Here is a 23,042-nt window from a genome sequence, read left to right on the forward strand (position 1 = left end):
GTGAGAAGCGAGGCTGGCACCTGTAGACAATGGTAGCTGTTGAGAGGTGCTGAGTCTAGTCGGGGGAGAAAGAAAAAGGGTGAGGGAGCATGCGTTGTGTTTAGACTGTTGCAATTAAGGAAATTTCTTTGAGTATTATGGGTGTGCTGGTACACACAGGCAGAAAGAGGTCATGAGATGGATCTGGTAGGCAGGATGAAGGAAAATCTCAAGATTCTACAGTACAAGGTAAATCTATTATCGAAGTAGCTATGCCACCGTACACAACTGAGATTCATTTTCTTGCAGTAATCAATGAAAGACTGCATCTAAGGGGCAGACAACCAGTGTGCAAAAGATGACAAACTGTGCAAATACAAAACAAAAGAAGAAAAAAAAGTAATAATAAATAGCAATGAATACTGAGGACATGACAGTGAATCCATAGGTTGTAGGTGCAGGTCAGTGGTTTGAGAGCCTGATGACTGAGGGGTAGCAACTGTTCCTGAACCCGGTGGTGTGGGTCTTGGAGCTCTTGTACCACCTTCCTGATGGCAGCAACGAGAAGAGAGCGTGATCTGGGTGGTCTGGATGCTCCTTTCCTGCGATAAGGATTTGTTTAGACGCGCTCAATGGTGGGGATGGCCGTACCCATGACGGACTGGGCCACATCTGCTACATTTTTGTATGAGTTTCTAATCAAGGAGGTTGGTGTTTCAATACCAGGAATTGATGCAGCCGGTCAATATACTCTCCACAACACGTTTTTTAAAGATTATGGTGTCATGCCAAATCTTTGTAAACTTCGAGGGAAGTAGAAACACTGCTGTGCTTTCTTCATAATGCCACTTGCGTGCTGGGCCCAGGACAGTCCCTGCGAGATAACACCAAGGAACTTCAGCTGCTAACCCTCTTCACCTCTGATCCTCCGATGAGGACTGGCTTGTGGACCCTCGGTGTCCTCCTCCTGAAGTCTGTAATCAGTATGTTATGAGTAAAAGGGTGGCTGTGGAGAGAATGGGGCCACCTAAAGAGCAGCAGCATGTGTAAAACCATGGGGGATGGGTGATGGTTTTAAAGTGCGATCACAGTGGGGAAACTTGCACCACCTTCAAGTTATCAGAGGGGAGAGTAGGTGATCGGGAGCCACGTTTTAGTGTATAATTCCCCAGAGCCTGCCCAGTGAGAGAGAAATCTCATTGAATATTGAAAGAGTGAATATTTCCAGTACCAGAGGACAGAGCCTCAAGATAGAAGGACGTCCACTTAGAACAAAGTTGAGAGCTCAGTGAATCTGGAATTCATTGCCACAGCTGTGGAGCCCAAGTCAGTAGGTATATTTAAAGTGCTTCCCTTCCTCCACTACCAACTCTGCTCTCAAACAAGGGGCTTCCCTTCCTCCACTACCAACTCTGCTCTCAAACAAGGGGCTTCCCTTCCTCCACTATCAACTCTGCTCTCAAACGCATCTCCCCCATTTCACGTACATCTGCTCTCACTCCATCCTCTCGCCACCCCACTAGGAATAGGGTTCCCCTGGTCCTCACCTACCACCCCACCAGCCTCCGGGTCCAACATATTATTTTCCGTAACTTCCGCCACCTCTAACGGGATCCCACCACTAAGCACAACTTTCCCTCCCCCCCGTCTCTCTGCTTTCCGCAGGGATTGCTCTCTACGCGACTCCCTTGTCCATTCGTCCCTCCCATCCCTCCCCACTGATCTCCCTCCTGGCACTTATCCTTGTAAGCGGAACAAGTGCTACACATGCCCTTACACTTCCTTACCACCATTCAGGGCCCCAGATAGTCCTTCCAGGTGAGGCAACACTTCACCTGTGAGTCGGCTGAGGTGATATACTGCGTCCGGTGCTCCCGATGTGGCCTTCTATATATTGGCAAGACCCGACGCAGACTGGGAGATCATTTTGCTGAACACCTACGCTCTGTCTGCCAGAGAAAGCAGGATCTCCCAGTAGCCACACATTTTAATTCCACCTCCCATTCCCATTCTGACATGTCTATCCACGGCCTCCTCTACTGTAAAGATGAAGCCACACTCAGGTTGGAGGAACAACACCTTGTATTCCGTCTGGGTAGCCTCCAACCTGATAGCATGAACATTGACTTCTCTAACTTCTGTTAATGCCCCACCTCCCCCTCGTACCCCATCCGTTATTTATTTTTATACACACATTCTTTCTCTCTCGCTCCTTTTTCTTCATCTGTCCCTCTCACTATACCCCTTGCCCATCCTCTGGGTTTTTCCACCCCCCCCTTTCTTTCTCCCTGGGCCTCCTGTCCCATGATCCTCTCGTATCCCTTTTGCCAATCACCTGTCCAGCTCTTGGCTCTATCCCTCTCCCTCCTGTCTTCTCCTATCGTTTTGGATCTCCCCCTCCCCCTCCCACTTTCAAATCCCTTACTAACTCTTCCTTCAGTTAGTCCTGACGAAGGGTCTCGGCCCGAAACATCGACTGCACCTCTCCCTAGAGATGCTGCCTGGCCTGCTGCGTTCACCAGCAACTTTGATGTGTGGTGATTGATAGGTTTGTGTGTCGGAGGTTACAGGGAGAGGTGGGAATGGGTTGAGGGAAAGTAAGTCAGCCATAAGGGAGTGCCGGAGCAGGCTCGGTGGGTCAAATGGCCTCATTCTGCTCATCACCAGGCACAGAACTGTCGAGCACGCAGAAATGCTGAGGGAACTCAGCAGGCCTGACAGCATCTGAGGAGGGGAAATAAACAGGTGATGCTTCAGGACAAGACCCTTGATCAGGACCAGAAAGGAAGGGGGCAGAATCTAGAGTAAGGTGGTGGGGGACAGGGAGGAGTACCAGCTGGTAGGTGATGGGTGAACTCAGGTGAGTGGGTTAGCAGAGAGTGGTGGGAGGAGAGGCCAATCTTGAAAACATACAGCAAGCTAGGAGGTAAATACTCTGATTCTGAAGAAAGGCAAAATTAAATGACAGGCATTCTGGTCTCCCCATTACAAGAAGGGAGTGGGGGCTTTGGAGATGGTGCAGGAGAGGTCCAGCAGGATGCTGAGGGCACGAGCTGTACGGAGAGGTTTGTCAAACTTGGATTGTTTTCTCTGGAGTGACAGAGGCTGAGGGGAGATCTGACTGAGGTTTCTAAAGCTATGCTCATGGCTGGATTTGAGCACTGCAGACCATTTTGGTCACCCCATCCCCAGAATCAAGTCTTACACTCCCAGGATTGTTCACGCGAATCTTCTCTGAAGCCTCTCCAATGCTAACACATCCTTTCTTGGGTGAGGCCCAAAACTGCTCACAGTATTCCCAAGTTCTATCTGGCCAATGCCTTACGAAGCCTGAGCATCACATCCTTGCTTTTATACTCTAGTCCTCGCGAAATGAATGCTAACATCTCATTTGCCTTCCTCACCACTGACTCAACCTGCAAATTAACCTTCAGGGAAGGACTGCTGAGTTCCTCTGCACCTCAGATTTCTGAATTCACAGTACTCCACTTGCCGTCAGATCAATGCCTAATGAAGTCTCAGCATTACATCCTTGCTTGTGCGCTTTTGGCCCATATCCCTCTGAATATCCTCTTATGAGATATGGATTCTTCACCTCATTGTGATCTTGGACTTTATTGGTTACTTTTTGGCAGTTTTATACTTTATTCTGCATTCTGTTATTATTTTTTAACCTTGTGCTACCTCAATGCAAATTTTGTATGATCTGATCTGTGTAGATGGTATGCAAGGCAGGCTTTTTGCAGTATCTTGATGCATGTGGTTCTATCAATTACCCATACACAGGAATGACAACAGCACAGGTCAGGCTCTGTGTGGTCCCATGTTGTGCTGTCCGTTTGCCTACTTCACGTAGTTCTCCCACATTCCTCTCCATGTTTCTGTCACCTGTGTGCCTATCTGAGTCTCTTACAGGCCTCTGGCAGTGTGTTCCATACACCCACTACTCCGTGTAAAAAAAAAAAATCAATCAATCCTTTCTCTGACATCTCCTTTTCTCTATTCACCTTAAAATTATACCCCCTTGTATTAACCATTTCCACCCTGGGGTAAAAATTCTGGCCGTCCACTCAATCTATGCCTGTTACACCTTATACAACTCTGTAAAAGGTTCAAAGTGTGTATACAGTACGCCAGCTTGAGATTCATTGTCCTGCCGGCAGCCACGAAACACCGTGGAACCCTTTCAAAGAAAGCATCGAACGCCCAACGTACGATGAGAACAAATAGCGCAAACAGCAAAAGCAAGTGAATAACACAATATGAAACATCTACCCAGGGTCCTCGGATGTCTTGGAGTATTCAGTTTAGCTTAGCACTGTGTGGCTCGCTGACTACAGGCACCAAGGCCAGTCCGTGCCAAAGCACTCCAATCAAATCACGCAAAATAGCAATTTTAAAAAACATGGTGTGGTCTGGCAGGGTGCCAGGTTCGACTGACATTCAAGAGGTTTATAAGATTATGAAGGCACAGATAGAGTGGACGGACAGTGTCTCTACCCCAGGGTGGGAATATCCAATACCAGACGGAGTGGACGGACAGTGTCTCTACCCCAGGGTGGGGATATCCAATATCAGATGGAGTGGACGGACAGTACCTCTACCCCAGGGTGGGGATATCCAATAGCAGAGAGAGTGGACGGACAGTGTCTCTACCCCAGGGTGGGAATATCCAATACCAGACGGAGTGGATGGACAGTGTCTCTACCCCAGGGTGGGGATATCCAATATCAGACGGAGTGGACGGACAGTGTCTCCTCCCCAGGGTGGGGATATCCAATAGCAGAGAGAGTGGACGGACAGTGTCTCTACTCCAGGGTGGGGATATCCAATATCAGACGGAGTGGACAGACAGTGTCTGTACCTCAGGGTGGGAATATCCAATATCAGACGGAGTGGACGGACAGTGTCTCTACCTCAGGGTGGGGATATCCAATAGCAGAGAGAGTGGACGGACAGTGTCTCTACCCCAGGGTGGGGATATCCAATACCAGACGGAGTGGATGGGCAGTGTCTCTACCCCAGGGTGGGAATATCCAATACCAGATAGAGTGGATGGACAGTGTCTCTACCCCAGGGTGGGGATATCCAATATCAGACGGAGTGGACGGACAGTGTCTGTACCCCAGGGTGGGAATATCCAATATCAGATGGAGTGGACGGACAGTGTTTCTACCCCAGGGTGGGGATATCCAATACCAGACGGAGTGGATGGACAGTGTCTCTACCCCAGGGTGGGGATATCCAATAGCAGAGAGAGTGGACGGACAGTGTCTCTACCCCAGGGTGGGAATATCCAATACGAAACGGAGTGGACGGACAGTGTCTCTACCCCAGGGTGGGGATATCCAATACGAAACAGAGTGGACGGACAGTGTCTCTACCCCAGGGTGGGAATATCCAATATGAAACGGAGTGGACGGACAGTGTCTCTACCCCAGGGTGGGGATATCCAATACCAGAGGGCATGTATTTTATAGTGGGAGAAGTGAGTTTTTTTCCACAGACAGTGGTGGGTGCCTGGAACACTGCCAGGGGTGGGGGTGGAGGCAGATACATCGGGGACTTTCGGGGACCTTCATGGATGTGAGGGAAATGGAAGGATGTGGGTATTTTGTAGGAAGAAGGGATTCGTTTATTTAAGTTGGTTCGGCACAACATTGTGAGCTGAAGGGCCTGTTCCTGTGCTGTGTTGTTCCACATTCTGTGTCCTGCATCGTATCCACGCTCCAAGATAGAGGAAAAGTGGAGAAGGATTTAAATTGAGCAGCGTAATGAGATTTTGAAGGAATGGAAAAATAATGTTGGGAGTAGAGAGTCTGGTCCCCTGAGTAATGCACTTTACAAGTACAGAAATTCGTGCAGGGAATAATGAGGGAATGTTTACTCGGAGTCTTGGAGTAACATAGCACGGAAACAGGCCCTTTGGCCCAATTAGTCCATGCTAACCAAGATTCTCATCTTAACCTGTCCTATCCAAGTACCTTTTTTTTAATTGCCAGCCTCAAGCTCGCCCATAGATGGGCCACCCTTTGAGTGAAAGAGTTGCCCCTCAGGTCCCTATGAAAAATCTTCTTCCACCTGTGCCCTGTGGTTCTTGATTCCCCGGCCTTGAGGTGGGAGGGTGGGGGTCTCTGTACATTCACCCACCCTATCTCACTTCCCTGTACTATATTCCATCTGCCACTTCTTTGCCCATCCTCCTGATCTGTCCAAGTCCTTCAACCTCCCTGCATGTCAACAGTACCTGCCCCTCCACCTCTTTGTATCGTCCACAATCTTGGCCTCAAAGCCGTTAATTCCATTGTCCAAATCTTTAACATAACGTTTAAAAAAGCAGTCCCTACACCAGTCCCTGCGGAGCATCACTAGTCTCTGGCAGCTGACCAGAAAAGGCTCCCTTCTTCCTGCTCCAATCAGCCAGTATCTTTCCTGTAATACCATGGGCTCTTATCTTGTTTAGCAGCCTCATGTGCTGCCCCTGGAGAAGGGTGAGCTGCCTCCTGGGTCTGCCGCAGGCCTCCTGTTGCTGCCGGGGCGGGGAGTTCCAAGATTTGGACCCAGCGTTTCCTGAGGCAGGGCGGTGCGACAGCTTAGCAGCCGCTGGTGGTATGCTGCTGGTTCTCCAGAGCCTGCTCGTTTGCATCCTGTTTGGCGGTAGCGGTGGCCAGATCGCCAGGTGCTGTCCGAGTGGTCCGCGCGGGCCCAGAGGCGGAGAATGCCGAATGGCTGTCGGGGGCCACTGGGAGAGTGTTGCTGTCCAAGGTTCAGCTCCTTCAGAGCTGTGCTCAAACCTCCAGAGTGGGGAGAGCTGCATCGTGCTGCTGTGAATCGGAGGTGGTGGAGTGGTGTGGCAGCTCCAGTGTGCGTGGACCGATGCCCAGGCAAGTAGAGACTGTTCCCTCTCCCATAAGAATCAGAATTAAAGTTTATGATCACTGGTGTATATAGTGAAATTTGTTGTCTTTTAGCACCAATAGAAAGCAAGACATTAAAAAAGAATTAATATAGATTAGATAAATAGTTCTAGCTGTGATCTTTCAGCCTCGACTTAGTGATGCCCAGAGTCCGAAACCTGCTGATTTCTAACTGCGCTACAAGGTCGCCTCCCTTATTCTGTACACTGCGTGCGTTCTTATATAACACCTTCAGTCCTGTATTTATCACCCTTTTCAATTTTGTCTCCATGTTGTCTGAATTTAAATTCTAAACTTTCTCATTTATTCTTTATTGTGGAGATTTCTGTAACCTCTCCTGAACTTAATTTCCCTTTTACTCAATCCATACTTCTCCAAGCTGCTTAAACCACCGCCCGCACCCACCCCAGTCTTTTCCTTTTTATGTGGAGCTATTCACAAGTACTGTTGTATATTTTTCCTATAAATCCTGCAAGAAAAGGAATCCTGTGGTAGTATATGGTGACGTGTACTTTGGTGATAAAGAGGAACAGGCGGTTCGTTCCAAAGACGTTGACTACAGTTTCCTGTACCTCCTAAATGAGCGGGTAATGTGAGGGGGTGAGCTGAGTATTCAGGAAGAGAGCAGAGTGACAAGGGTCCCTGTGATGGATGCCGCCTTGGTTGTGAAGAGGAGGGGACTTGCCTGTTCAGTCAGGATGGTGGGAGGTGGCAGGTCTGGGGGGAAAAAAAATCAATGCTTTCAAGTCAAATGGCTGTTTGTGACATAGTCTCCCTCTTGTGCCTTGCCATTCCTCTCTTCCCTTTTTTCCCTTACTTCCTATGTCCCATCTCTCTGTCTATCTACCTGACCCTCATTCTCCCTCCTTCACTCTTCCCACACACTCACACTGTCTCCCAATTTCTCACCCTGGCCCTCCATCTCGCCCTCTTTCACCCCCCCCCAAAAAATACAGGTGGGCGACGTCTACATCCCCCGGGACCGCTTCACACGGGAGAGCCGGGGATTTGCTTTTGTCCGCTTCTATGACAAGAGGGATGCAGAGGATGCTATTGACGCCATGGACGGGGCCATCCTGGATGGCCGGGAATTGCGTGTCCAGATGGCCAGATACTCCCGGCCACCAGACTCTTTCAGAAGAGGTGGTGGCACCAGTAACCGCCGAGCCAGCCGCTACAGACGTAGCAGGAGGTAGGTGTCGGAGGGATCCGTGTTAGTGTCTCCGGGGGAGATCCCCGTGTAGAGTGTTACTCTCTACAGGGGATCCCTGGGGGGGGGGGGAGTTAATATTTACAGAGTGTCCCTGGGGAGTGTGTGTTAATATTTACAGGGGGTGCCCGGGGATTGTGTTAATATTTACAGGGGTCTCCAGGGAGTGTGTTAATATTTACAGGGGGTCCCCGGGGAGTGTGTTAATATTTACAGAGGGTATCCCAGGGTATGTGTTAATATTTACAGGGGGTCACCTGGGGTGTGTGTTAATATTTACAGAGGGTATCCCAGGGTATGTGTTAATATTTACAGAGGGGTCCCAGGGTGTGTGTTAATATTTACAGGGGTCTCCAGGGAGTGTGTTAATATTTACAGGGGGTCCCCGGGGAGTGTGTTAATATTTACAGAGGGTGTCATGGGGTGTGTGTTAATATTTACAGGGGGTCCCCAGGGAGCGTGTTAATATTTACAGGAGGAGTGTGTTTTAGCTGTGCTGATACTGAACCACTCCTTCTTACTCTCTCTTTGCCTCTCTCCCTTGCTCTCTCTTTGCCTCTCTCCCTTGCTCTCTCTTTGCCTCTCTCCCTTGCTCTCTCTTTGCCTCTCTCCCTTGCTCTCTCTCTCTCCCTTGCTCTCTGCCTCTCTCCCTTGCTCTCTTTGCCTCTCTCCCTTGCTCTCTTTGCCTCTCTCCCTTGCTCTCTTTGCCTCTCTCCCTTGCTCTCTTTGCCTCTCTCCCTTGCTCTCGCCTTGCCTCTCGCCTTGCCTCTCGCCTTGCCTCTCGCCTTGCCTCTCGCCTTGCCTCTCGCCTTGCCTCTCTCCTTGCCTCTCTCCTTTCCTCTCTCCTTTCCTCTCTCCTTTCCTCTCTCCTTTCCTCTCTCCTTTCCTCTCTCCTTTCCTCTCTCCTTTCCTCTCTCCTTGCCTCTCTCCTTGCCTCTCTCCTTGCCTCTCTCCTTGCCTCTCTCCTTGCCTCTCTCCTTGCCTCTCTCCTTGCCTCTCTCCTTGCCTCTCTCCTTGCCTCTCTCCTTGCCTCTCTCCCTTGCTCTCTCCTTGCCTCTCTCCGTTGCTCTCTCTCCTTGCCCTCTTCTCTTCCCATAGCCCCAGGAGGAGACGCCGTTCCCGTTCGCGCTCCCGTTCCCGATCCAGCCGTTCGCGCTCCCGTTCCCGCTCCCGGTCCAAGCCTGGTGCCCGGGGCAAAGCCCCGCCACGTTCCCGTGCCTCCCGCTCTCGTTCCCGCTCCCCTTCGGGTTCCCGTTCCCGCTCACGCTCCAGGTCCCGATCCCCTTCGCCAGCCAAGGCCAGGCCAGTGGGTGGCTCCCGCTCTCGATCTCGCTCTCGCTCCCCTTCGCGCTCTCCATTCCGCCCTGCCTCCGGCTCCCGCTCTCGTTCCCGCTCACCCGTGCCCACCAAGGAACCCAGCCCCCAGCCGCAGCCGCGGACTCCCCAGTCCGACCCTGCCGAAGTACCACCCACCTCCCCAGGTCAGGAGCGCTCTCCATCTCCCATCCCCACTGCCTCTCCGGAAAGGAACGACGAGCCACGGTCGGCATCTACATCTCCGGAACCAGTGCCACAGGAGACTGAGTGAGGAGAGTGACCAATCTTCCATCACCTCAGTCCCACGTGAGTACTACTGCGGAGGAGAGGTTACTGGAAACATCACTTGGAGTGGAGGAAAAACTCCAGCATTTCAGCACAGGGGGTCTCCAGGGAGTGTGTTAATATTTACAGGGGGTCTCCGGGTAGTGTGTTAATATTTACAGGGGGTTCCCCGAGGAGTGTGTTAATATTTACAGGGGTTCCCCGGGTAGTATATTAATATTTACAAGGGTTCCCCGGGTAGTGTGTTAATATTTACAAGGGGTCTCCGGGTAGTGTGTTAATATTTACAGGTCGTCTCTGGGTAGTCTGTTAATATTTACAGGGAGTCTCTGGGTAGTGTGTTAATATTTACAGGGGGTCTCCAGGGAGTGTGTTAATATTTACAGGGGGTCTCCAGGGATTGTGTTAATATTTACATGCGTTCCCCGGGTAGTGTGTTAATATTTACAGTGGGTCTCCAGGGAGTGTGTTAATATTTACAGGGGGTCTCCAGGGAGTGTGTTAATATTTACAGGGGATCTCTGGGTAGTGTGTTAATATTTACAGGGGGTCTCCAGGGAGTGTGTTAATATTTACAGGGGATCTCTGGGTAGTGTGTTAATATTTACAGGGGTTCCCCGGGTAGTGTGTTAATATTTACAGGGGATCTCTGGGTAGTGTGTTAATATTTACAGGGGTTCCCCGGGTAGTGTGTTAATATTTACAGGGGGTCTCCTGGTAGTGTGTTAATATTTACAGGGGGTCTCTGGGTAGTGTGTTAATATTTACAGGGGGTCCCCGGGGAGTGTGTTAATATTTACAGAGGGTCCCCGGGGAGTGTGTTAATATTTACAGGGGGTCGCCGGGTAGTTTGTTAATATTTACAGGGGGTTCCCCGGGGAGTGTGTTAATATTTACAGTGGGTCTCCAGGGAGTGTGTTAATATTTACAGGGGGTCTCCAGGGTGTGTGTTAATATTTACAGGGGTCTCCAGGTAGTGTGTTAATATTTACAGGGGATCTCCGGGTAGTGTGTTAATATTTACAGGGGTTCCCCGGGTAGTATATTAATATTTACAGGGGTTCCCCGGGTAGTGTGTTAATATTTACAGGGGGTCTCCGGGTAGTGTTAATATTTACAGGTCGTCTCTGGGTAGTGTGTTAATATTTACAGGGGGTCTCCAGGGAGTGTGTTAATATTTACAGGGGGTTTCCAGGGATTGTGTTAATATTTACATGCGTTCCCCGGGTAGTGTGTTAATATTTACAGTGGGTCTCCAGGGAGTGTGTTAATATTTACGGGGGTCTCTGGGTAGTGTGTTAATATTTACAGGGGTTCCCCGGGTAGTGTGTTAATATTTGCAGGGGGTCTCCTGGTAGTGAGTTAATATTTACAGGGGTCTCTGGGTAGTCTGTTAATATTTACAGGGGTCTCCGGGTAGTGTGTTAATATTTACAGGGGTCTCTGGGTAGTGTGTTAATATTTACAGGGGGTCCCCGGGGAGTGTGTTAATATTTACAGGGGGTCCCCAGGGAGTGTGTTAATATTTACAGGGGGTCCCCGGGTAGTGTGTTAATATTTACAGGGGGTCTCCAGGGAGTGTGTTAATATTTACAGGGGGTCTCTGGGTAGTGTGTTAATATTTACAGGGGTTCCCCGGGTAGTGTGTTAATATTTGCAGGGGGTCTCCTGGTAGTGTGTTAATATTTACAGGGGTCTCTGGGTAGTGTGTTAATATTTACAGGGGGTCCCCGGGGAGTGTGTTAATATTTACAGGGGGTCCCCAGGGAGTGTGTTAATATTTACAGGGGATCCCCGGGGAGTGTGTTAATATTTACAGGGGGTCTCCAGGGAGTGTGTTAATATTTACAGGGGGTCTCTGGGTAGTGTGTTAATATTTACAGGGATTCCCCGGGTAGTGTATTAATATTTACAGGGGTTCCCCGGGTAGTGTGTTAATATTTACAGGGGGTCTCCGGGTAGTGTGTTAATATTTACTGGGGGTCTCCGGGTAGTGTGTTAATATTTACAGGGGGTCTCTGGGTGGTCTGTTAATATTTACAGGGAGTCTCTGGGTAGTGTGTTAATATTTACAGTGGGTCTCCAGGGATTGTGTTAATATTTACAGGGGTTCCCCAGGTAGTGTGTTAATATTTACAGTGGGTCTCCATGGAGTGTGTTAATATTTACAGGGGGTCTCTGGGTAGTGTGTTAATATTTACAGGGGTTCCCCGGGTAGTGTATTAATATTTACAGGGGTTCCCCGGGTAGTGTGTTAATATTTACAGGGGGTCTCCTGGTAGTGTGTTAATATTTACAGGGGGTCTCTAGGTAGTGTGTTAAGATTTACAGGGGGTCCCCGGGGAGTGTGTTAATATTTACAGGGGGTCTGCGGGTGTGTGTTAATATTTACAGGGGTCTGCGGATGTGTCTTAATATTTACAGGGGGTCTCTGGGTAGTGTGTTAATATTTACAGGGGGGTCTCCGGGTAGTGTGTTAATATTTACAGGAGGTCTCCAGGTAGTGTGTTAATATTTACAGGAGGTCTCCTGGTAGTGTGTTAATATTTACAGGGGGTCTCCTGGTAGTGTGTTAATATTTACAGGGGTTCCCCGGGTAGTGTGTTAATATTTACAGGGGTTCCCCGGGTAGTGTATTAATATTTACAGGGGTTCCCCGGGTAGTGTGTTAATATTTACAGGGGGTCTCCGGGTAGTGTGTTAATATTTACAGGGGGTCTCCGGGTAGTGTGTTAATATTTACAGGGGGTCTCTGTGTGGTCTGTTAATATTTACAGGGAGTCTCTGGGTAGTGTGTTAATATTTACAGGGGGTCTCCAGGGATTGTGTTAATATTTACAGTGGGTCTCCAGGGATTGTGTTAATATTTACAGGGGTTCCCCAGGTAGTGTGTTAATATTTACAGTGGGTCTCCATGCAGTGTGTTAATATTTACAGGGGGTCTCTGGGTAGTGTGTTAATATTTACAGGGGTTCCCCGGGTAGTGTGTTAATATTTACAGGGGGTCTCCTGGTAGTGTGTTAATATTTACAGGGGGTCTCTGGGTAGTGTGTTAAGATTTACAGGGGGTCCCCGGGGAGTGTGTTAATATTTACAGGGGGTCTGCGGGTGTGTGTTAATATTTACAGGGGGTCTCCAGGGAGTGTGTTAATATTTACAGGGGGTCTCCAGGGAGTGTGTTAATATTTACAGGGGGTCTCCTGGTAGTGTGTTAATATTTACAGGGGGTCTCCTGGTAGTGTGTTAATATTTACAGGGGGGTCTCCGGGTGGTGTGTTAATATTTACAGGAGGTCTCCGGGTAGTGTGTTAATATTTACAGGAGGTCTCCTGGTAGTGTGTTAATATTTACAGGGGGTCCCCGGGGAGTGTGTTAATATTTACAGGGGTTCCCCGGGTAGTGTGTTAATATTTACAGGGCGTCTCCTGGTAGTGTGTTAATATTTACAGGGGGTCTCCGGGTAGTGTGTTAATATTTACAGGGGGTCCCCGGGGAGTGTGTTAATATTTACAGGGGGTCTCCGGGGAGTGTGTTAATATTTACAGTGGGTCTCCGGGTAGTGTGTTAATATTTACAGGGGGTCTCCGGGTAGTGTGTTAATATTTACAGGGGGTCTCCGGGTAGTGTGTTAATATTTACAGGGGGTCTCCGGGTAGTGTGTTAATATTTACAGGGGTTCCCCGGGTAGTGTGTTAATATTTACAGGGGTTCCCCGGGTAGTGTGTTAATATTTACAGGGGTTCCCCGGGTAGTGTGTTAATATTTACAGTGGGTCTCCAGGGAGTGTGTTAATATTTACAGGGGGTCTCTGCGTAGTGTGTTAATATTTACAGGGGGTCTCCTGGTAGTGTGTTAATATTTACAGGGGTTCCCCGGGTAGTGTGTTAATATTTACAGGGGTTCCCCGGGTAGTGTGTTAATATTTACAGGGGATCTCTGGGTAGTGTGTTAATATTTACAGGGGTTCCCTGGGTAGTGTGTTAATATTTACAGGGGGTCTCCTGGTAGTGTGTTAATATTTACATGGGGTCTCTGGGTAGTGTGTTAATATTTACAGGGGGTCCACGGGGAGTGTGTTAATATTTACAGGGGGTCCCCGGGGAGTGTGTTAATATTTACAGGGGGTCCCCGGGGAGTGTGTTAATATTTACAGGGGGTCGCCGGGTAGTTTGTTAATATTTACAGGGGGTTCCCCGGGGAGTGTGTTAATATTTCCAGTGGGTCTCCAGGGAGTGTGTTAATATTTACAGGGGGTCTCCAGGGTGTGTGTTAATATTTACAGGGGTCTCCAGGTAGTGTGTTAATATTTACAGGGGATCTCCGGGTAGTGTGTTAATATTTACAGGGGATCTCCGGGTAGTGTGTTAATATTTACAGGGGTTCCCCGGGTAGTGTGTTAATATTTACAGGGGGTCTCCGGGTAGTGTTAATATTTACAGGTCGTCTCTGGGTAGTGTGTTAATATTTACAGGGGGTCTCCAGGGAGTGTGTTAATATTTACAGGGGGTTTCCAGGGATTGTGTTAATATTTACATGCGTTCCCCGGGTAGTGTGTTAATATTTACAGTGGGTCTCCAGGGAGTGTGTTAATATTTACGGGGGTCTCTGGGTAGTGTGTTAATATTTACAGGGGTTCCCCGGGTAGTGTGTTAATATTTGCAGGGGGTCTCCTGGTAGTGAGTTAATATTTACAGGGGTCTCTGGGTAGTCTGTTAATATTTACAGGGAGTCTCTGGGTAGTGTGTTAATATTTACAGGGGGTCTCCAGGGAGTGTGTTAATATTTACAGGGGGTTTCCAGGGATTGTGTTAATATTTACATGCGTTCCCCGGGTAGTGTGTTAATATTTACAGTGGGTCTCCAGGGAGTGTGTTAATATTTACGGGGGTCTCCTGGTAGTGTGTTAATATTTACAGGGGTCTCTGGGTAGTGTGTTAATATTTACAGGGGGTCCCCGGGGAGTGTGTTAATATTTACAGGGGGTCCCCAGGGAGTGTGTTAATATTTACAGGGGGTCCCCGGGGAGTGTGTTAATATTTACAGGGGGTCTCCAGGGAGTGTGTTAATATTTACAGGGGGTCTCTGGGTAGTGTGTTAATATTTACAGGGGTTCCCCGGGTAGTGTGTTAATATTTGCAGGGGGTCTCCTGGTAGTGTGTTAATATTTACAGGGGTCTCTGGGTAGTGTGTTAATATTTACAGGGGGTCCCCGGGGAGTGTGTTAATATTTACAGGGGGTCCCCAGGGAGTGTGTTAATATTTACAGGGGATCCCAGGGGAGTGTGTTAATATTTACAGGGGGTCTCCAGGGAGTGTGTTAATATTTACAGGGGGTCTCTGGGTAGTGTGTTAATATTTACAGGGATTCCCCGGGTAGTGTATTAATATTTACAGGGGTTCCCCGGGTAGTGTGTTAATATTTACAGGGGGTCTCCGGGTAGTGTGTTAATATTTACTGGGGGTCTCCGGGTAGTGTGTTAATATTTACAGGGGGTCTCTGGGTGGTCTGTTAATATTTACAGGGAGTCTCTGGGTAGTGTGTTAATATTTACAGGGGGTCTCCAGGGATTGTGTTAATATTTACAGTGGGTCTCCAGGGATTGTGTTAATATTTACAGGGGTTCCCCAGGTAGTGTGTTAATATTTACAGTGGGTCTCCATGGAGTGTGTTAATATTTACAGGGGGTCTCTGGGTAGTGTGTTAATATTTACAGGGGTTCCCCGGGTAGTGTATTAATATTTACAGGGGTTCCCCGGGTAGTGTGTTAATATTTACAGGGGGTCTCCTGGTAGTGTGTTAATATTTACAGGGGGTCTCTAGGTAGTGTGTTAAGATTTACAGGGGGTCCCCGGGGAGTGTGTTAATATTTACAGGGGGTCTGCGGGTGTGTGTTAATATTTACAGGGGTCTGCGGATGTGTCTTAATATTTACAGGGGGTCTCCGGGTAGTGTGTTAATATTTACAGGGGGGTCTCCGGGTAGTGTGTTAATATTTACAGGAGGTCTCCAGGTAGTGTGTTAATATTTACAGGAGGTCTCCTGGTAGTGTGTTAATATTTACAGGGGGTCCCCGGGGAGTGTGTTAATATTTACAGGGGTTCCCCGGGTAGTGTGTTAATATTTACAGGGCGTCTCCTGGTAGTGTGTTAATATTTACAGGGGTTCCCCGGGTAGTGTGTTAATATTTACAGGGGTTCCCAGGGTAGTGTATTAATATTTACAGGGGTTCCCCGGGTAGTGTGTTAATATTTACAGGGGGTCTCCGGGTAGTGTGTTAATATTTACTGGGGGTCTCCGGGTAGTGTGTTAATATTTACAGGGGGTCTCTGTGTGGTCTGTTAATATTTACAGGGAGTCTCTGGGTAGTGTGTTAATATTTACAGGGGGTCTCCAGGGATTGTGTTAATATTTACAGTGGGTCTCCAGGGATTGTGTTAATATTTACAGGGGTTCCCCAGGTAGTGTGTTAATATTTACAGTGGGTCTCCATGCAGTGTGTTAATATTTACAGGGGGTCTCTGGGTAGTGTGTTAATATTTACAGGGGTTCCCCGGGTAGTGTGTTAATATTTACAGGGGGTCTCCTGGTAGTGTGTTAATATTTACAGGGGGTCTCTGGGTAGTGTGTTAATATTTACAGGGGGTCCCCGGGGAGTGTGTTAATATTTACAGGGGGTCTGCGGGTGTGTGTTAATATTTACAGGGGGTCTCCAGGGAGTGTGTTAATATTTACAGGGGGTCTCCAGGGAGTGTGTTAATATTTACAGGGGGTCTCCTGGTAGTGTGTTAATATTTACAGGGGGTCTCCTGGTAGTGTGTTAATATTTACAGGGGGGTCTCCGGGTGGTGTGTTAATATTTACAGGAGGTCTCCGGGTAGTGTGTTAATATTTACAGGAGGTCTCCTGGTAGTGTGTTAATATTTACAGGGGGTCCCCGGGGAGTGTGTTAATATTTACAGGGGTTCCCCGGGTAGTGTGTTAATATTTACAGGGCGTCTCCGGGTAGTGTGTTAATATTTACAGGGGGTCTCCGGGTAGTGTGTTAATATTTACAGGGGGTCCCCGGGGAGTGTGTTAATATTTACAGGGGGTCTCCGGGTAGTGTGTTAATATTTACAGTGGGTCTCCGGGTAGTGTGTTAATATTTACAGGGGGTCTCCGGGTAGTGTGTTAATATTTACAGGGGGTCTCCGGGTAGTGTGTTAATATTTACAGGGGGTCCCCGGGGAGTGTGTTAATATTTACAGGGGGTCTCCGGGGAGTGTGTTAATATTTACAGTGGGTCTCCGGGTAGTGTGTTAATATTTACAGGGGGTCTCCGGGTAGTGTGTTAATATTTACAGGGGGTCTCCGGGTAGTGTGTTAATATTTACAGGGGGTCTCCGGGTAGTGTGTTAATATTTACAGGGGTTCCCCGGGTAGTGTGTTAATATTTACAGGGGTTCCCCGGGTAGTGTGTTAATATTTACAGGGGTTCCCCGGGTAGTGTGTTAATATTTACAGGGGGTCTCCAGGGAGTGTGTTAATATTTACAGGGGGTCTCTGCGTAGTGTGTTAATATTTACAGGGGGTCTCCTGGTAGTGTGTTAATATTTACAGGGGTTCCCCGGGTAGTGTGTTAATATTTACAGGGGTTCCCCGGGTAGTGTGTTAATATTTACAGGGGATCTCTGGGTAGTGTGTTAATATTTACAGGGGTTCCCCGGGTAGTGTGTTAATATTTACAGGGGGTCTCCTGGTAGTGTGTTAATATTTACAGGGGGTCTCTGGGTAGTGTGTTAATATTTACAGGGGGTCCCCGGGGAGTGTGTTAATATTTACAGGGGGTCCCCGGGGAGTGTGTTAATATTTACAGGGGGTCCCCGGGGAGTGTGTTAATATTTACAGGGGGTCTCCGGGTAGTTTGTTAATATTTACAGGGGGTTCCCCGGGGAGTGTGTTAATATTTACAGTGGGTCTCCAGGGAGTGTGTTAATATTTACAGGGGGTCTCCAGGGTGTGTGTTAATATTTACAGGGGTCTCCAGGTAGTGTGTTAATATTTACAGGGGGTCTCCGGGTAGTGTGTTAATATTTACAGGGGTTCCCCGGGGAGTTTTTTAATATTTACAGGGGTTCCCCGGGTAGTGTGTTAATATTTACAGGGGGTCTCCGGGTAGTGTGTTAATATTTACAGGTCGTTCGGGATGTGTTAATATTTACAGGGGGTCTCTGGGTGTGTTAATATTTACAGGGGTGGGTAGTGTGTTAATATTTACAGGGGGTCTCCAGGGAGTGTGTTAATATTTACAGGGGGTCTCCAGGGAGTGTGTTAATATTTACAGGGGTTCCCCGGGTAGTGTGTTAATATTTACAGTGGGTCTCCAGGGAGTGTGTTAATATTTACAGGGGGTCTCTGGGTAGTGTGTTAATATTTACAGGGGTTCCCCGGGTAGTGTGTTAATATTTACAGGGGGTCTCCTGGTAGTGTGTTAATATTTACAGGGGGTCTCTGGGTAGTGTGTTAATATTTACAGGGGTCTCTGGGTAGTGTGTTAATATTTACAGGGGGTCTCCAGGGAGTGTGTTAATATTTACAGGGGGTCTCCAGGGAGTGTGTTAATATTTACAGGGGTTCCCCGGGTAGTGTGTTAATATTTACAGGGGGTCTCCAGGGAGTGTGTTAATATTTACAGGGGGTCTCTGGGTAGTGTGTTAATATTTACAGGGGTTCCCCGGGTAGTGTGTTAATATTTACAGGGGGTCTCCTGGTAGTGTGTTAATATTTACAGGGGTCTCTGGGTAGTGTGTTAATATTTACAGGGGGTCCCCGGGGAGTGTGTTAATATTTACAGGGGGTCCCCAGGGAGTGTGTTAATATTTACAGGGGGTCCCCGGGGAGTGTGTTAATATTTACAGGGGGTCTCCAGGGAGTGTGTTAATATTTACAGGGGGTCCCCGGGTAGTGTGTTAATATTTACAGGGGTTCCCCGGGTAGTGTGTTAATATTTACAGGGGGTCTCCTGGTAGTGTGTTAATATTTACAGGGGGTCTCTGGGTAGTGTGTTAATATTTACAGGGGGTCCCCGGGGAGTGTGTTAATATTTACAGGGGGTCCCCAGGGAGTGTGTTAATATTTACAGGGGATCCCCGGGGAGTGTGTTAATATTTACAGGGGGTCTCCAGGGAGTGTGTTAATATTTACAGGGGGTCTCTGGGTAGTGTGTTAATATTTACAGGGGTTCCCCGGGTAGTGTGTTAATATTTACAGGGGTTCCCCGGGTAGTGTGTTAATATTTACAGGGGGTCTCCGGGTAGTGTGTTAATATTTACTGGGGGTCTCCGGGTAGTGTGTTAATATTTACAGGGGGTCTCTGGGTGGTCTGTTAATATTTACAGGGAGTCTCTGGGTAGTGTGTTAATATTTACAGGGGGTCTCCAGGGAGTGTGTTAATATTTACAGTGGGTCTCCAGGGATTGTGTTAATATTTACAGGGGTTCCCCAGGTAGTGTGTTAATATTTACAGTGGGTCTCCATGGAGTGTGTTAATATTTACAGGGGGTCTCTGGGTAGTGTGTTAATATTTACAGGGGTTCCCCGGGTAGTGTGTTAATATTTACAGGGGGTCCCCGGGTAGTGTGTTAATATTTACAGGGGGTCTCCGGGTAGTGTGTTAATATTTACAGGGGGTCTCCGGGTAGTGTGTTAATATTTACAGGGGGTCTCCGGGTAGTGTGTTAATATTTACAGGGGGTCTCCGGGTAGTGTGTTAATATTTACAGGGGGTCTCCAGGGAGTGTGTTAATATTTACAGGGGGTCTCCGGGTAGTGTGTTAATATTTACAGGGGTTCCCCGGGTAGTGTGTTAATATTTACAGGGGGTCTCCTGGTAGTGTGTTAATATTTACAGGGGGTCTCCGGGTAGTGTGTTAATATTTACAGGGGGTCTCCGGGTAGTGTGTTAATATTTACAGGGGGTCTCCTGGGTAGTGTGTTAATATTTACAGGGGGTCCCCGGGTAGTGTGTTAATATTTACAGGGGGTCTCCCCGGGTAGTGTGTTAATATTTACAGGGGGTCTCCGGTAGTGTGTTAATATTTACAGGGGTTCCCCGGGTAGTGTGTTAATATTTACAGGGGGTCTCCAGGGTAGTGTGTTAATATTTACAGGGGGTCTCCGGGTAGTGTGTTAATATTTACAGGGGGTCCCCGGGTAGTGTGTTAATATTTACAGGGGGTCTCCTGGTAGTGTGTTAGTGTGTTAATATTTACAGGGGGTCTCTGGGTAGTGTGTTAAATTTACAGGGGGTCTGGGAGTGTGTTAATATTTACAGGGGGTCTCTGGGTCTCCGGAGTGTGTTAATATTTACAGGGGGTCTCCAGGGAGTGTGTTAATATTTACAGGGGGTCTCCGGGTAGTGTGTTAATATTTACAGGGGTTCCCCGGGTAGTGTGTTAATATTTACAGGGGGTCTCCAGGGTAGTGTGTTAATATTTACAGGGGGTCTCCGGGGAGTGTGTTAATATTTACAGGGGTTCCCCGGGTAGTGTGTTAATATTTACAGGGGGTCTCCTGGTAGTGTGTTAATATTTACAGGGGGTCCCCGGGTAGTGTGTTAATATTTACAGGGGTTCCCCGGGTAGTGTGTTAATCAGTCCCGGGTAGTGTGTTAATATTTACAGGGGGTCTCCCGGGTAGTGTGTTAATATTTACAGGGGGTCTCCGGGTAGTGTGTTAATATTTACTCTCCGGGTAGTGTGTTAATATTTACAGGGGGTCTCCGGGTAGTGTGTTAATATTTACAGGGGGTCTCCGGGTAGTGTGTTAATATTTACAGGGGGTCTCCAGGGAGTGTGTTAATATTTACAGGGGTCTCCAGGGAGTGTGTTAATATTTACAGGGGTTCCAGGTAGTGTGTTAATATTTACAGGGGTCTCCGGTAGTGTGTTAATATTTACAGGGGTCTGGGATGTGTTAATATTTACAGGGGTTCCCGGGGTGTGTTAGTGTCCCGTTAATATTTACAGGGGGTCTCCTGGGTAGTGTGTTAATATTTACAGGGGTCTCCGGGTAGTGTGTTAATATTTACAGGGGGTCCCCGGGTAGTGTGTTAATATTTACAGGGGGTCTCCTGGGAGTGTGTTAATATTTACAGGGGGTCTCCGGGTAGTGTGTTAATATTTACAGGGGGTCTCCGGGGTGTGTTAGTGTGTTAATATTTACAGGGGGTCTCCCGGGGAGTGTGTTAATATTTACAGGGGGTCTGTGTTAATATTTACAGGGGGTCTCCGGGTAGTGTGTTAATATTTACAGGGGGTCTCAGGGTCCGGGAGTGTGTTAATATTTACAGGGGGTCTCCGGGTAGTGTGTTAATATTTACAGGGGGTCTCCGGGTAGTGTGTTAATATTTACAGGGGGTCTCCGGGTAGTGTGTTAATATTTACAGGGGTCTCCGGGTAGTGTGTTAATATTTACAGGGGGTCTCCGGGTAGTGTGTTAATATTTACAGGGGGTCCCCGGGTAGTGTGTTAATATTTACAGGGGGTCCCCGGGTAGTGTGTTAATATTTACAGGGGGTCTCCTGGTAGTGTGTTAATATTTACAGGGGGTCTCCGGGTAGTGTGTTAATATTTACAGGGGTTCCCCGGGTAGTGTGTTAATATTTACAGGGGTTCCCCGGGTAGTGTGTTAATATTTACAGGGGGTCTCCGGGTAGTGTGTTAATATTTACAGGGGGTCTCCGGGTAGTGTGTTAATATTTACAGGGGGTCTCCGGGTAGTGTGTTAATATTTACAGGGGGTCTCTGGGTAGTGTGTTAATATTTACAGGGGGTCTCCGGGAGTGTGTTAATATTTACAGGGGTCTGTGTTAATATTTACAGGGGTCCCTGGGGTTAATATTTACGTGTGTTAATATTTACAGGGGGTCTCCGGGTAGTGTGTTAATATTTACAGGGGTCTCCGGTAGTGTGTTAATATTTACAGGGGGTCTCCGGGTAGTGTGTTAATATTTACAGGGGGTCCCCGGGTAGTGTGTTAATATTTACAGGGGGTCTCCGGGTAGTGTGTTAATATTTACAGGGGGTCTCCGGGAGTGTGTTAATATTTACAGGGGTCCCGTGTTTAATATTTACAGGGGGTCCCCGGGTAGTGTGTTAATATTTACAGGGGGTCTCCGGGTAGTGTGTTAATATTTACAGGGGTCTCCGGGTAGTGTGTTAATATTTACAGGGGGTCTCCGGTAGTGTGTTAATATTTACAGGGGGTCTATTATCGGGAGTGTGTTAATATTTACAGGGGGTCTCCGGGTAGTGTGTTAATATTTACAGGGGTCTCGGTAGTGTGTTAATATTTACAGGGGTCTCCGGTAGTGTGTTAATATTTACAGGGGGTCTCCGGGTAGTGTGTTAATATTTACAGGGGTTCCCTGGGTAGTGTGTTAATATTTACAGTGGGTCTCCATGGAGTGTGTTAATATTTACAGGGGGTCTCTGGGTAGTGTGTTAAGATTTACAGGGGTTCCCCGGGTAGTGTGTTAATATTTACAGGGGTTCCCCGGGTAGTGTGTTAATATTTACAGGGGTCTCCGGGTAGTGTGTTAATATTTACAGGGGGTCTCCGGGTAGTGTGTTAATATTTACAGGGGGTCCCCGGGGAGTGTGTTAATATTTACAGGGGGTCTCCGGTGTTGTTAGGGGGGTCTCCGGGTAGTGTGTTAATATTTACAGGGGTCTCCGGGTAGTGTGTTAATATTTACAGGGGTTCTCCGGGTAGTGTGTTAATATTTACAGGGGGTCTCCGGGTAGTGTGTTAATATTTACAGGGGTCTCCAGGTAGTGTGTTAATATTTACAGGGGGTCTCCGGGTAGTGTGTTAATATTTACAGGGGGTCCCCGGGTAGTGTGTTAATATTTACAGGGGTTCCCCGGGTAGTGTGTTAATATTTACAGGGGGTCTCCAGGGAGTGTGTTAATATTTACAGGGGGTCTCCGGGTAGTGTGTTAATATTTACAGGGGTTCCCCGGGTAGTGTGTTAATATTTACAGGGGTTCCCCGGGTAGTGTGTTAATATTTACAGGGGGTCTCCGGGTAGTGTGTTAATATTTACAGGGGGTCCCCGGGTAGTGTGTTAATATTTACAGGGGGTCTCTGGGTAGTGTGTTAATATTTACAGGGGGTCTCTGGGTAGTGTGTTAATAATTACAGGGGGTCTCCAGGGATTGTGGTAATATTTACAGTGGGTCTCCAGAGATTGTGTTAATATTTACAGGGGTTCCCCAGGTAGTGTGTTAATATTTACAGTGGGTCTCCATGGAGTGTGTTAATATTTACAGGGGGTCTCTGGGTAGTGTGT

The 23,042-nt window shown here is 48.0% G+C and overlaps 1 protein-coding gene across 3 annotated transcripts in view; it reads left to right on the plus strand.

The window, feature by feature from the left end:
- Nucleotides 1-23,042, plus strand: part of LOC134338809 (serine/arginine-rich splicing factor 2-like) — a 50,440-nt gene that overhangs the window by 15,641 nt on the left and 11,757 nt on the right. For all 3 annotated transcript variants that reach the window (XM_063034883.1, XM_063034881.1, XM_063034882.1), the window contains exons 3-4: nucleotides 7,853-8,088; nucleotides 9,205-9,729. In XM_063034883.1, the coding sequence (XP_062890953.1) occupies nucleotides 7,853-8,088; nucleotides 9,205-9,694 (726 nt within the window). In that variant the 3' untranslated portion in view covers nucleotides 9,695-9,729. The remainder of the gene's footprint in view (nucleotides 1-7,852; nucleotides 8,089-9,204; nucleotides 9,730-23,042) is intronic.

Source organism: Mobula hypostoma, chromosome 28 (assembly GCF_963921235.1).
Source record: "Mobula hypostoma chromosome 28, sMobHyp1.1, whole genome shotgun sequence".
NCBI classification, from domain to species: domain Eukaryota; kingdom Metazoa; phylum Chordata; class Chondrichthyes; order Myliobatiformes; family Myliobatidae; genus Mobula; species Mobula hypostoma.